The 14,299-nt window shown below is 55.8% G+C and overlaps 1 protein-coding gene across 1 annotated transcript in view; it reads left to right on the top strand.

Annotated features, from left to right (window-relative positions):
* FAM53B (family with sequence similarity 53 member B) overlaps positions 1-14,299 on the top strand; it is a 113,655-nt gene that overhangs the window by 27,496 nt on the left and 71,860 nt on the right. Inside the window, exon 2 of the mRNA XM_045439163.1 lies at positions 10,223-10,488. Within this exon, the coding sequence (XP_045295119.1) occupies positions 10,411-10,488 (78 nt within the window). The 5' untranslated portion in view covers positions 10,223-10,410. The remainder of the gene's footprint in view (positions 1-10,222; positions 10,489-14,299) is intronic.

Here is a 14,299-nt window from a genome sequence, read left to right as displayed (position 1 = left end):
GCTTCTCTATATAGAGTTTTGATTTTGTTTAAAAAAAAAAAAAAAAAAAAATTTTTTTTTAAACTCTTTACGTCTTTTGGTTTTTAATCATGGTTTGATTAAATTCGCTCTTCTCGTAAACAGGTCTGACTGAAGAACAGGTCATGGTCGTCTTAGGCTAAGTGGCTTAACATTTCAGTAGATTATCTTTGGGGCCCTTGCTGTGTCTCCCTGTCCCCTGCTCTCTGCCTTCCTCTCCTTCACCCTGGTTTGCAGGCGAAGCTGGCGTCTGCTTCTGTGCTCAGTAAGTACCGGTCCTCTCCCCGGCCTTCGTTTCCTTCCTTCTGAGTTTGCTCAGCAAGTTCTAGCCCGCAGCACGCTCTTGTCTCGCAGCGTCTGGTGGGTTAACGTGGCAGGAGCGGTAGTGAGCGTTGCCCGAGAGCTCGTAGGAAACGTGTCTGTCGGTTCTCATTGATAAACGAGCTCCTGACAAGTTATGCATGCAGTTGGCTTTGGTTTCAAGAAGCAACACCGGCTGTGTCGTTCCCATGTTCAGCTTTGTTTTGGCCCTGGGTCTCGACACTTTCACGTCCCCAAATAATGTCACTCTCCCCCCCCGCCCCCACCTCGAAATGTTATTTGCTTAAAACCCCAGAAAATCCCTACGACACTGAGAATGACTGTGTAAAGTCCCAGAGAACAGAGTCCCGATTTGGTTCAGGGGCTCATTGTGCGGTTTGGTTTTCTCCCCTTGAGTAAGACGGTCTCGTAAGGGAGCTCGGGTGGGTCTGTCCTGCCAAGGGCACAGGGTGGGTTCCTTTCTAGCCGGGTAATGTGACTGCCAGTCCTTCTCCAAACGTGGACCCTTGGTGGCCTCTGATGACCTGAAGGACTAGGCCAGGGAAGGTGTGTTCATCTCAGTTGCGAAGAAAAATAACCTCCAGGGACGCGCCTTGCTTTGGGGTGAGGGCTGGGGTGGGGTGAGCACGCCCTCTGTGAGGAGCAGGTGCTTGAGTTTTGCGGCAACAAAGTATCTCTTCTCCCCTGAGAGTGTGATGCAGGCCTGTGCCACCTGTGAGGCTTCAGGCCGTTTTGCCTCTGGGGGCCTACTGTCCTCACCTGTCACATGCAAATGGAACCCTGAGTGAGCATAAAAATCAGTAGCGGACTTGGAGGTCCAGCAGCCCCATCCCAGGAGCGAGGGGCTGGGGGGATTCCTATTTCCTGCTCCCAGCAGCTCGTGCCGTGGCCGTCGAGGACGTGATCTTTGTTAGATAGTTTATAAGTATCTAGAAAGGGCCTACGCTCTGCTCAGAACTGTGCTCACCTGTGGACTTGCGTGCCTGTAGGGACATTCTCTAAGGGCCCCCACCTTCCAGAGTCTTCCCTCCTTACCCTTCCACCTGAGGTGGGCAGGACCAGGATCCCTTCTTACAGATTACAGAGGATGAGAGTGAGCTTAGCAAAATTGCGTAGCTCGCCCAGGGCTCCACGGCTCCTCCGGGACCGAGCTGGGTGGAAGGGTGGCTTCTGGACGGGAATCCGGCACCCTTCCCCAGTTTTGTGGACGCCACTAAAGACGTTGGTATCAGGTTCCTGCTGGGGCAGGCTCTGTGCTGAGACCGGAGGGTGACTGAGGCAGGTCCACAGCCGGACTGTGCAGGTGGAGGGGTGCCCCCCACCCCGCTCCCCACCAGGAGCACCCTGGGAGTGGACTCGGGGAGAAGGGTGGGCTGTGGCGGAGGGGTGGTCGGAGGCAGAGGCCCAGCGAGATGGGGACAGATGGACTAGCTTCTGGCTGGCGTAGCAGGACTCTCCCTGGGCCTGAGAGCACCCCGGCTTTCCTGGGGAACACTTCACCTTCTGCATGGCACCCAGTTCAGCTGCCCATCCATGCAGTTAAGGATAGAAAGTGATGACTTCATGTTCTTTTCGCCTTCTCTGAGCTGCCCTCTCGTGCCCCCGGTCCCTGCCTGCCTTGGAACCCCTAGTGCTGTGTTTCAGCACTAGGTTCCAGAAGGTGGGTGTTCAGCCTGGGATACCTCAGGGTGAGCTGTGTGGACAAGGGTGTACTGCAAACCCGGCATTTGCTTCAGCATCCGGTCAGTTTAACTGAGAAATCAAATGCCTAAAGGATCATTACGGGGAAATGTACAGATCCTGGAAATTTACACATTTCCGCTAGAAGACTCCGTGGTTAAGACAAAGACTTCGGAGTTTGGCCGATGTGGCTTGAGTCCTTGTTTTATCCTTCATGCCTGGGTGACCTTGGGCCCATGCCTCAGTTTGTCGCTCCATAAAATGGAACAGCCACAGTGCCCGTTCGTAGGGACACCTTGAGGAAGCAGTAAGCATAGAATGTGGTGTGGTTGCCATGGCTACTCTTATTGTACTCGTGCTCTGATGAAAGGTAGGCTCTGTGTCACCTCTGACTTCCTGAGATACAGACCCAGAAGATGCTGGGAAAATGGTAAAAAAACAAACCAAACTTTTTTTTTTTTTTTTCTGGACTCTGAAATTCGCTTAAATCAGCAGTGTTTGGTGTCGAGCACGTCCGAGGTGTCACCATATCGACTCGAGGGGCTCTGCTCGTCTCCGGTTTTCTGTCTGTGTGTTGAAGGTGCCGGAGGCATAGCTGTGTCTCATCAGTTCTCTTTCGGGAGGACTCGAAGGCCTGGGAAGCGTGCCCTGTCCAGACCCACGTCCTCTTACTGAGCCTCCGGGCCCTCTTCCTGGCACTGACGGGGTCCGCGAGACGATGGGCTGTGGGGACGCTCCTGCAGCTTTTAACTTTCACCCTGTGAGCTCTGGGGGGACTGAGGTGCAGAGGCAGCAAGCCAGAGGTGACCCTGGGCACGTTCCCTTCCTTCCTTCCTTCCTTCGGCAGAGGGGAGCCTCGATGCCACCACAGGCTTGCAGCTCCCCCCTCCGCCCCTCCATCGGCTTGTCGCAGGGTCTGGCAGAAGGCACGACCCACCGAAAGACGCACTTCTCCACGTGTTCACGAATTTGCTTCCAGGTCCTGTCCCCAGACTGCTTTTGTCCTGCCGACGGCTGAAGTTACAAAGGTCTAAAAATGCATGCGGCCTTCCCGAAGACCTTGTAGAATGGCTGTTTTCCTCCCATTTCCTTTGCTTAATGGAAGGGGAGGTGGACGCACCGAGAAATGGCTTGCTTGAGCCATCAGGAGAGTCACTGTCTGTGGCCAAGGTCCTGTTTAGCTTTTGCTCTGAGCGCTGTGTTTAGGGCGGCGAGATATTCTCCCGCTGTAAAACTAACTTGTGCAAGTAGTAAACACAGGATATAGATACTCTTTAAGAGAAGGCAGAGTTTGTCTTGACGATCTCCGGTGCGGTCAGTTTCTTATTAAGGGATAACCCTTCAAAGTGCATTACAGAAGCATTTGGTAAACTCCTTTAATCTACTTGAGAGTTCTATAGAGGTTTAGAGTTTACAAAACTTTTTAGCATTCTATAAATTCATTTCGCATGCACCAGGCAGGGTTCCCATTGGCCAGAAGCTGAGGGTCCCTGACCACAGGGGTATCAGAGAGCTGGATTCAAGGGTTGCAAATGGATGTTCTGGATTGAAGATCCAGAACAAAAGCAAGAAAGTCTCATGTTAGGAAGGACTCGTGTGAGGGATCGAGGCCGTCCCCCGTTCCCTGTGGCATCAGGGAGAGAGTGGCCGAAAAGGCAGGCCTGGATTCACATCTTGACCTCACCCCCCCGCTAGCTGTAGGATCTTGGGCAAATGCTGGAGTTATTTTCCTGGAGCCTCAGCCTTCTCATCTGGAAAATGGGAGTTCTGCTAACAGATGCCTATTCACAGGAATGTGAGAGGTTAAATGAGAAGAGCCTGGCCCATGGTTGGTGCTCAGGGAGGTGGAGGCCAGGGGTATGGCCGTATGGGGGGAGGGGCTGTGAAGGGAGATGGGGGTTGTTTCTGGGACTGAGGTGCCGTGGTGCGGGATCCAGGGCCGCTCTCTGAGGGTGGGCCGTGTGGCCTGGTGCCCTTCCCAACCTGCAAGCCTGGTTCTGGGCACAGTGTCGGGGAGTCCGGGCTGTCTTTGGGTAGATGCGCCCTTGGGGCAGGATTTGGGGGGGTGGGCAGAGCCCTCTGCCACCCTGTCTATATGCCCAGGGAACAGGAGGGTGGTCAGGGAAGTGGGATCACAGATCAGTAGAAAGTCTGACTTTTCTTTCTGCTCTTTCGATGGAAATGCTGGAGAAGGTGAATCACTGAGTGGGGGGCTCCTGGGGTCAGAGCCTGAGAGTGTACGTGCCCCTGAATAGCAGGCACCTGCGGGGGTGGGGGCGACCCCTCCTTCCCGTGCACAGTGGCACCCCAGATGGATGTGGAGGCAGGGTGCGAGGCCCCGCTGTCTGCCGTGAGCACTGTGCAGGGAGTCTGATTTACCACCTAAATCAGGGCACAGGGAAGTGACAGTACAAGATGTAAACAAAGGCAGGGGATCAGTAGGAGATGTGCCGGGAAGATGTTGAGAGACCGACGGTGGCTACTTGTGCCGAGGGGGCCAGGCACTGGTGTCCGGGGCCTTCTCTGTGCCCCACTCTTTCATGCATATTTTCTTATCCGGTCTCCCAGCAGCCCCCAGAGCAAAGGTGTCAACTGCTTTCGTTTGAAAGACGAGGACACTGAAGTCAGGTGATATGCTCAAAGTGAAGGCGGGGGCTGTTGGAGCCCACAGCACGGGTCCTTACAGGCAGTGGCAGCCACGTGGACTTCTGCTTCTTACTTTTAAGCTTTATATTTACTTACAGCGCAATTCATGTTTTTGATATTTCTATGAGTTTTTTTTTTTAAGTTTATTATTGAGAGAGAGCGTGCGCATGCGAGTGAGGGAGGGTAGAGCAGAGGGGGTGGGGGGGAAGGGAAAATCCCAAGCAGGCTCTGCGCTGACAGTGCAAAGCCCGATGTGGGGTTTGGACCCATGAGATCATGCCCTGAACTGAAATCGAGTCGGACGCTGAACCGACTGGGCCACCCAGGCACCCCAGATAGTTCTGTTGGTTTTGATAAATGCATAGATTGAGTAGGTTTCTAAAATTTTGAGATCGTCGTAAATTTACATGTATTGTTAAGTCATAGAGATCCTATGTGTCGTTTACTCGGTTCCCCCCAGTAGTGACGTCTTGCACAACTGTCATTCAGTATCACAAGCAGGAAATCGACACAGAGGCAGTCAAGGCACGGGACATTCCCATCACCAGGAGGATGCCTTCTGTTGCCTTTTCATCCCCCACCTGCCTCGCCCTCCCACACCCCCAGCCCAAACCCTCATCCCAGACCCCAGGTCCGCACTAATCTATGCCTCATTTCTGGCGCTTTGTCATTTCAGGAATGCTACGTGAATGGAATCATGCCATAATTAACGTGTGGGGATTGGGTGTTTGCACCGCACATAATTCTCTGGGGAGTCATTCCAGTAGGTTTCAACAGTCCATTCCTTTTTAACGCTGAGTAGTATTCCCCGGTGTGCCTGTATCACAGTGTGTTTCTCCATTCGCCCCTTGAAGGACATCTGGGTTGTTTCTTGGTCTGGGCTGTCACGAATATAGCTGCTGTGAACAGTCATGTGCAGGTTTTTGTGTGAACGTAAGTTTGCGTTTCTCTGGGATAAATGCCAAGGGGACCACTTGCTGGGGTCCATGGTAGTTGCCTGAGTGGGCTTTTGAAGGATGCACTTGGGATGGAGGGGCAGCTGAGGAGTGGGGCCATGTTGCAGGCGGACATCGGTGGGAAGCATATGCCTGGGAGCTGGGCCACTTGGGTTCAGATGCAAGATCAGCCTCTCCGCCTTGGTGAGCTTTATCCATCTGTAAAATGGGGGTAAAGTGAGCCTGTTGTATAGCTGACGTGTATAAAGTACTTGGGACGCTGAGGTTCTCAATAGATAGAAGCTGTTTTTTTGTTCTTTGCTTTTGAGAGAACGTGAGCGTGGGAGAGGGACAGACTGGGGCGGGGGGGGGGGGGGGGAGGGAGAGAATCTTAAGCAGGCTCCGTGCTCATGACCCTGGAATCATGACCTGAGCTGAAATCAAGAATCGGACCCTTAACCGACTGAGCCACCCAGGTGCCCCTAGAAGCTGTTCTTAATATGGGTTAAAAGAAAACCCGCCAGGCCAGAGCAGGGTCTGTGCCCTAGAGGTGGCCTCCAGGAGGCCTTTACCTTGCCACTTGTGACTCTGAGGCACCCCCTTCTGCCTTGGGCAGAGCCACACTACCAGTTTACCAGTTGTCCCTTCAAAGGCTGAGCCTCAACCGCCCCCCCTCTCCCCCGCCCCCAGCTTTTCCCTGAGAAGCCCCTGGCCCCGTTCTCAGACTGGGCTGTGAGTCTCTGGACGGGCACTGGCATTCCCCAGTGAACTTGGCCAGGCCCATGCCAGGGATCAAAGGAATCCCAGGGAATTCCAGATTGTGCCAGGCTCTGCTGGTCTGGATCTGCCTCACAAAGTCTAAGAATGTGCCTGGATCCTTTCAGATGTTGCTACAATTTAGTCTCTTTCAAAATGTGTTTGAGCTCTTACTGTATTCCGGGCACTGTGCTAGGTGTTGCAAAGGGCCCAGAAAAAAAAAAAAATCACTCTTTTTCAACAGATCAAAGCAGACGAGCCCCTTGGGGAGCCCCCTGTGGCCACATGATAAAGTCTGCGTTCATGGGGCGGCTGGGTGGCTCATTTGGTTAAGCGACCGACTTCAGCTCAGGTCATGATCTTGAGGTCCGTGAGTTCGAGCCCCGCGTCGGGCTCTGTGCTGACAGCTCAGCGCCTGGAGCCTGCTTCTGATTCTGTGTCTCCCTCTCTCTCTACTCCTCCCCTCCTTGTGTGCACTCTCTCTCTCTCTGAAAAAAACATTAAAAAAAAAAGAAAAAATGTCTGTGTTCAGTGGGCATGCAGAGCTCTTCTGGCTTGAACTGGCCGTCCCAGCTCCTTGTTCTGGCGGCCATGGCTCCTTGCCACACACCCTGTGCTCCTGCCACCAGTGTGTTCACCGCGTCCCGTGCACAGGGCAGGCCACTGTGCTTTGCCTACGGTCTTACTTCCGCTAGTGTGCCTTTCCTTCCTGGTGAAATCTTGCCTATTTTCTTTTTAACCAAAAAAGTATCCTATGCCCTGGATGAAGGATTTAAGGAGCACGCAAGGCCGCACAACCAAAGCGCCTCGTACTCTGGAACTGCGGACCCTTCCATAAGGCGGCCGTGCTCTTGGGACTGCGCCGTTCTCCTCCCTCCGTTCATTTCACAGGGTGTCTTGGGGAGGGTTTCACATCTGTACCATCAGAGTTGCCTCGTTCCATCCGTGGCTAAAGCGGCACGGCGTTCCTTCACGTGGCTCTACCGCGATGTGTGTGAACAGTCCCCGGGTGGTGGCTTCTTGGCTGTCCCCACTCCTGGGCTCTTCCGGGTCATGCTGCGTGTTGTCGGCACCCGTGCGGGGGTGGGGGGGGCGGTTTACCACTGCGCTCCGGTGCCCCCTACCCCTGCCTGCCTTAGTTAGATTAGTGCCTGCGTTCGCGGAACTCTCCGTGACCCTCGAGGACAGGCATCGCGCTCGACTTCCCTTCTCCACTGGGCGCCTGCCGTGTTTGCCGAGCATCCGTTTCCAGAAGCATGTGGGGCTCTGGTATTCGCCCCTCGTGCTGCCGCCGTGGGTCCCGCCTCTCGTCGGGTCTCCAGCGGGGGCAGACTCTGCCTCGGTCCGGCTTCGTGTTTGGTGCCTATCGGCGGCATCCTGGTGGCCTAATGTGTTTCCATGGCAATGGAGTCCCACAGCATCATTCTTAATGACCACCCGCTGTTTCACCAGAGAGATGGGCCATCATATGACCAGTGCCATCCTGATCGAATTTGGCCTCAAAACAATTTAACGGACTTTCTCTTTAAAAAAGTCCGAGAGGACAGATCGCTGCTCGGGCGTCTGTTGCCGAGAAAGGATCGGGACCCGCAGCCTCCCCGACGAGAGTTGTGACGGTAGCTGCCGTTCATCGAGCACTTCCTCACAGGAGCACATGAGCTAGGACTTCTCGCTGAGCAAAGGGTTTGAGCTCTGTTGTCAGATGGTACAGCAGTCTTCTGAGGCAGGCGCTGTCGTCCGTATTTTATGGAGAGAGAACGAGACTGAACTTGGTGAAGGGCACTCAGACGGTGCGTTTCAAGAGCTGGGATTCCGCTCCAGGTGTCCTTGACCGAGGAGGACGTGAGCTGGTACCTTCCGAGCCCGCCTGCCTTTTAGGGAAGACGGAAATGAGAGGTGGGGGTGGGGTGGTGCCAGGGCAGGTTACCTCTGGGCCTTGGGCCAATGGCTGGCTGCCCCAGAACCGCATGAGGTCGTACCCAGAGAGAAGATGGCCGCCGGTGGGCCTCGACTCCGCCATTGAGGCGGCACAAAGGGTCCCTTTGAAGGGAGAGTCCGTGGCACCCCGCCTCCCAGCCCCACTCCCCAGCCAAGCATCCAGGGGGCTGGCGGGCATTTCTGGCTCAGCTTTCTGGCCGGAGCTTGGAGGAGTGGTCTGAAATTCTTTCCTTGAGCAGCTCACTCTTGGTCAGAATGTGTTGCTTCTAGGCCGATGTGGTGTTGAAGTGTTCATCGGGTCACCCGGTGCGACCTGGGAGCCTACCCTCCACCAGGCCTCTTCCTGAACAGCCAGTCCTTTGAAAATGTATTGATTTCCCCCCCCTCCCTTCCTTGCTTTTGCACTTTGGATGAACCTTGTTTTCGAAGAACAGTAGAAGGTAATTTTCCTGTGCTTGCCAGCTGGCCCGTAATTGAGCAATTTCAATAACACCCACTGTAAAGTCTAATCGAAGTAAACAGGAAAATATGATTTACAATCTGGATAGCAAGTAAATACCAGGGTGCAATTAATTTTTACACAGAGCAACAGATTCTAAAACATTTTCCTGCACCGAGCAGTTTGTTTTTAATTACAGATTAGGAGCTGGCCTTTTCTACTATTATCGTCATGATTTTTTTTACTTTGTGATGGTGGTCTTCGGGTTCCTTGCATCTGATGTGACTTCCTTTGACGGTGTAACCACAGAAGGGTGGGATGGCGAAACAGGATCAGAGAAACTGATTTGTAAGGAGCGCGTTTTCAAACCTGAGCCAAGGGCTGTGTTCTTTCAGCGTTTGTTTGGGGGGTGACGCGGGAGGAGGTCCTGGTGGGCCGTGTGGCATGGCGGCCTGAGAGGTCTCAGGCTTCAAAGGTCCCCAGTATTGCAAATGTGTCGTTGTTGAGATGTCCTTCTAGGGATGAGAAATAGTGCGCCTTTAAAAATTTTTTTTAAGTTTATTTATTTTGAGAGACAGAGAAAGAGCGTGAGTGGGGGTGGGGGGCAGAGAGAGAGAGAGAGAGAGAGAGAGAGAATCTCAAGCAGGCTCTGTCCTGTTAGTGCAGAGCCCCACATGGGGCTCCAACTCACGAACCGTGAGATCATGACCTGGGCCAAAATCAAAGAGTCGGACGCTTAACAGACTGAGCCACCCAGGTGCCCCTAGATATGTGCCTTTCAGTGGCCAGGGTGCCTGACTCTTTGATTTTGGCTCAGGTCATGATCTCCCTGTTTGTGAGTCAGAGCCCCGCGCTGGGGTCTGCCAAGACTGCTTGCAGCCTGCTTGGGATTCTCTTTCTCTTCCTCTCTCTCTGCCTCTCTCTCTCTCTCAAAATAAGTAAGTAAGTAAGTAAAGTAAGTTCTCCAAATAAACAAACCCTCCAGATTCTTCCAGTAGCTTCTGTTCATAACCGGGAGGAGGGTAGTAGCGTCCTTGCTGACTGAGGCTGCCTGAGGGCTGACCCCTTCAGTTTTGACTCTGGGGCTGGTCTGTATCTGACCCTCAGCCTTGGGCATATACCGAAGCTGTCTGTAAAGCCAGCTGGGTGGAAGGTGTCGCGTGACTTGAGCAGAGTCTGGGGGACAGCAGATTGTGACCGACCCAGACCCTGAGACAGGTCTTAAAGGTGCCGTGTGGCTAAACTGAGACACGTTGCTGGACCCACCAGTGCGTTGGCTTTAGGGACGCCTCAAGGCTGGCATGAGGTGGGGTGGGGACTCTGAGAAGGTGATTCTGGACTTTGTGGCCAGAATGCCTCTCCTTCGGCAGGGAGGCAGTTCCATTCCAAGCAGGGTCCCGGCATGGGGTTGGTGGGGGCGTGGGCAGCTCTCTCAGGGCCCCGGTCTTCCCAAGACCTGAATCCCTTTGCCTTTCTGTTGTCTTTCCAGGGAGTTGACTGCACTTGGCCATTTCCTGGAAGAGCCCCAGCCTGAGGGCAAGCGGCCGATGGGGAGCTGTTACTGCTGATGCCAGTCACCTGGGAGGTGCCCAGGAGGTCACCCTCTGCCCAAGTCTGCCCAACTGAAGATGGCTCGTGCCCACCCTGGGATGGAGCCCAGTGCCTGAGGTCCTTACCATGGTGATGATCCTGAGTAAAAGCCTCGACAACCAGGGAGCTGACTCCATAGCATGCAGGACCTTCAACCCTGAGCTGGTAAGGACTCAGTGGGCCTCATATCTCAGGTGACCTTTCTTGAGGCCTGGTGTCCAGCTGGGGCTGTGGACCGAACATGCAGGCTTAGCAGACCGAATCCAGAGTGCCCGGGAGCAGAACTCTTGGAGATGCTGCAGGCCAGGGCAGTGGGCACAGTCACCCAGAGCCTGGCCAAGTACTTTCAGGAAGTAGCTGGCGAGGTCCGGCCAGCGCCCTGCTAAATAGGACCAAGCGTGGTTCTGCCGTCCCTGCAGCTCCTTCTGGTCTCCACCCGGGGAGGGGAGGGGGTTTCCGGAAGGGAGGTGGCGGCCGCCTGGGGAATGTCAGGGGTGGGAGAGGAGGGGGAAAGAAGGCACGGTCTGGCGGCCAAGATGGTGGGCTGTGGTGACAGCCGCTCTCCGCCGCCTTCTGCCCAAGTTGTCTTCTGACCAAGCGGCCTGCTGGGCTGGGCCAGAGAGGCAGACCGCCCGGCCTTCTCCGACTGAGAACAGAGTAGCTTCCTAACCCCCTTCCAGCCCCAGCTCCTCAGAAGCGAGCGGGGCCACTTCCCCGCAGAGGGGCCGAGAAGAGGTCCCACTCCGGCATGAATACACTCGGGGAGGAGTTTTGCAGATAGCTACATCCCCAGCACTCTGGCGCTTCTGTGGTCAGCAGGCACCCCTCCCGGTGCCCTTCACAGCCCCTCTTGTGAGCCCACCCTGGCACCCTCGTGGGCTCCCTCCCCAGGCTCGCACCGACAGCCAGGCCAAGAGCGGACAGGACAGGCCGGGTCTCCAGCCCTTGAAGGAGTGTGGGAAGGCTGCCGAGACCCGAGGCCTTTACGGCCCACCGTGGGTGTGCCGGGCACTGGACTGGAAGCATTCCGCAAGCGAAGGTGGGCCGGGTCTCTCCGCCCATCACGGCTTCCTTTCCACTTTGCATTGAGTATCTCTAACTAGATTCTCTCTCGCCATCCCCGCTGCCGCCACTCTGGTCCCACCTGCCGTCCTCTCTCGTCTGGAAGTTTGTTGTAACAGATCTGCTTCTGGCTCGTTAGCCTGTTACGCACCCAGCAGCCACAGGGACTACAAGGCAGATGCATCCCTCCCCTGCTCCAGCCTTCCACGGGCTTCCCACCTCAGGTTGAGCAAATGCCAAAGACCTGGCCGGGAGGCACGAGGCCCATGTCCTCTGGCTTTCCGTGACCATGCTGCTTTTTCTCTGCTCTCCCTCTGCTCCCTCCACTCTGCTCAAGCCACACTGGCCTCCTTGCTCAACATGTCAAGCAGGAGCCTGCCTCAGGGCCTTTGCACTTCCTGCGTGGCCCAGAACACTCCCGCTTAGCAGGGCTCCTTCCCTCCCTCCCTTTCTTTTTTGCTCACTTAACCTAACATTGAACCCTGCCACCTTCACCCCCTCTCCCATGCTTGTTGCCCCTCTCCCTGTCTGTCTTCCCTCAGAGTGCCTATCCCACATTTGGACCTCGTTTGTTGAAAGACTTCACTGAAATGTGAGCTTCATGAAGGCAAGGAATTTTGTTTCTTTTGCTTGTTGCTGAGTACCCAGTGCCTGAGACCAGGGCCTGGGCGGTGCTCAGGGACATTTGTAGAGTGAGTTGAGTGAATGTGGGTTCCTGCACCCCAGCTGCTGCTCAGCTCGGGTTTGCTCTGGTTCCTCTCTGGCTGCTGCTCAGGTTCACAGCCGAGGTGCGGGTACGAGCTGCTCTGCTTTCTGCTGGTGGGGGGTGGGGGTGGGGTGTTTTCCTGCTGAAATCCGAAGAACACATCTGGAGTAGCTCTGACCAAAAAGGAACGACCTCCGGGGTGAGGGCCATCTGGAGGTCCCCAGGGAGGGTCCCTGCCCGGTTCCAGCTGTGCTGCTGGCCTCAGCAGCGGCTGCTGAACTTGGTCCCGTCTCAGGGCCGGCCTGGCCGGGGCTGGCTGTGGAGCTGGTCCCGGGGCACGTGGGCCCCAGGTCAGCTGAGCTGCTCTTCCAGGAGGCAGGGCCTGAGTGCATGCCAGCAAGAGCGTGGCCTCCCAGCCCTAGCCTGGGAAGGGAGGCTCATCTTCTCAGGAAAGCAAAGGAAGGTTGAGGGAAGCGGACTTGACGTCCAGGCCTGCACAGCCAGCAACCAAAGGAAGACCCCAGATCGTCTCGGCCTGGTGTTGACGTCCGTGAGACGGAAGAGAGAGTACGGTGATGGTAGAGTGTGCTCTCTCCCCCGGCCGGCGGTGCTGGGAGGAAGCAGACGGGGGCTTTGCTTCGGCTTCCTAAACTGGCAACACCAGCCTCCTGTAAATACCATCAAGATAACAACGGGAACATGGAAAAGTGTTTCTCCTTTGTTTTCTAAGCAGGCTAAGAAGATAACAGAAAGCAGGGGACGGGGGGGGGGTGGGGGGGGGTGGGGGGGGGGGGTGGGGGTGGGGGGGGCTTCAGATTAAAAAAGAAAACATGAGTCACAGGCCGCTTTGGAATTAGGGGAGCAGGCCCCGGACACACAGCAGTGAGAGAGAGAAAGTCTGAAACTGTGGGTGAAAGTCACCTGGGGGCCACCCAGCGACCTTGGGGACACGGGGCAAGTTGGCCTGTAGACCCTCCCTCCCTGCCCTCTGAGGTCTCTTGTTCTTTTTCTAAAAACGAAATGCCGGGGACAAGTGACCGGCCTTGTTCCCGAGAGAGATGTAGGAAAACAGAAAAAGGGGCCGAGGAGTGCTCAGCTGCCTGGCCCTGGGGAGAGAGGGCTGAGGGCCCCGCCCGGCCCCGGCCCGGCTTGCACACTGCACAGCAGTGAGGACTGTGCTCGGTTCCCCTTTCCCCCACTCTGCTGGTCGCTTTCCTCTGCAGAGTGGGCTCTTCCTCCTCGTGTTCTAACATTAGCTACTGCTGCTGGAAGGCAGCCCGGACGGTTGACCTCGGGAGCGGCGTTCTCCGGCCCCTCCCTGCACGCCCACACTCAGGCCATGGCCCGTTCTCCCGGGCCCGAGTGACCATCCTCCCTGGCCCGGCCTGCCTCCACCCCCCCTGGCCAGCGACAGCCCTCTCTCTCGAGTCTGGAGACTGTCCCAGGGTAGAGGGTGGAGAGTGGCTGCCTCTGTTTCCCCAGCCTCGAGGTGTTTCCCACCACAGCCGACGCTGGTTTTGGGAGCAAGTACTTGCCTGTGTTCTTGTCGGATCAGGATGCCGAGGCTGTGATTTGCCTCTTGGGAAGAGCCTGGCCGTCCAGGCCTTGCACCCAGCTGCCTGGGCACGGAGAGCCTTCATACCCACAGCCACCCTGAGTTGGCATTGGGCGCAGCAGCCCCAGCCGGGATCGCTGGCAGGCCCCAGGCTGGCCCGAGTTAGAACCCAGGGGTGCACGTGCAGTCCGCGGCAGTCCGGTGCCTTTCTCTCACCTACCCTTAGCCACTACCCACGCCTTTGCCAACCCTGACGCCTGGGTGGGGGGGCAGGGTCACCACTCCGTCTGTGTCGGCATCTTTGAGAGCGTCCACACAGGGGCACTCGTCCCTCTTTGGCTTCTTTTTTCCTTGTCAGGCGTGGCTCCGTCTTCTTCCCACAGCCATGGTCTCACTGTGTTCCTTTCAGCAGGCTGGGGTGCCCTGCTTGTCCTGCTCAAGTGCGTGGGTGTGAGCCCGACTGTGTCACGTTGTGGTTCCCCATCACACTGTCATGGGGAAGGAGTGATGTGATTGCTTTAGTCACTACTCTGCAGAAGAACGTTCTGAGGAAGCAGGATTATGGCCAGAGATGAGCTCTGCCATTTTCTGTCTGAGCAAGTTCCTCATTAAGTAAAGACCTGAATTGTTTTTTTTATTCAGATGGGCCCCTG

Source organism: Leopardus geoffroyi, chromosome D2, assembly GCF_018350155.1.
Source record: "Leopardus geoffroyi isolate Oge1 chromosome D2, O.geoffroyi_Oge1_pat1.0, whole genome shotgun sequence".
Taxonomy (NCBI): Eukaryota; Metazoa; Chordata; class Mammalia; order Carnivora; family Felidae; genus Leopardus; species Leopardus geoffroyi.
The sequence above is the reverse complement of the archived record's forward strand: the minus strand, read 5'-3'. Positions and strand labels throughout refer to the sequence as shown.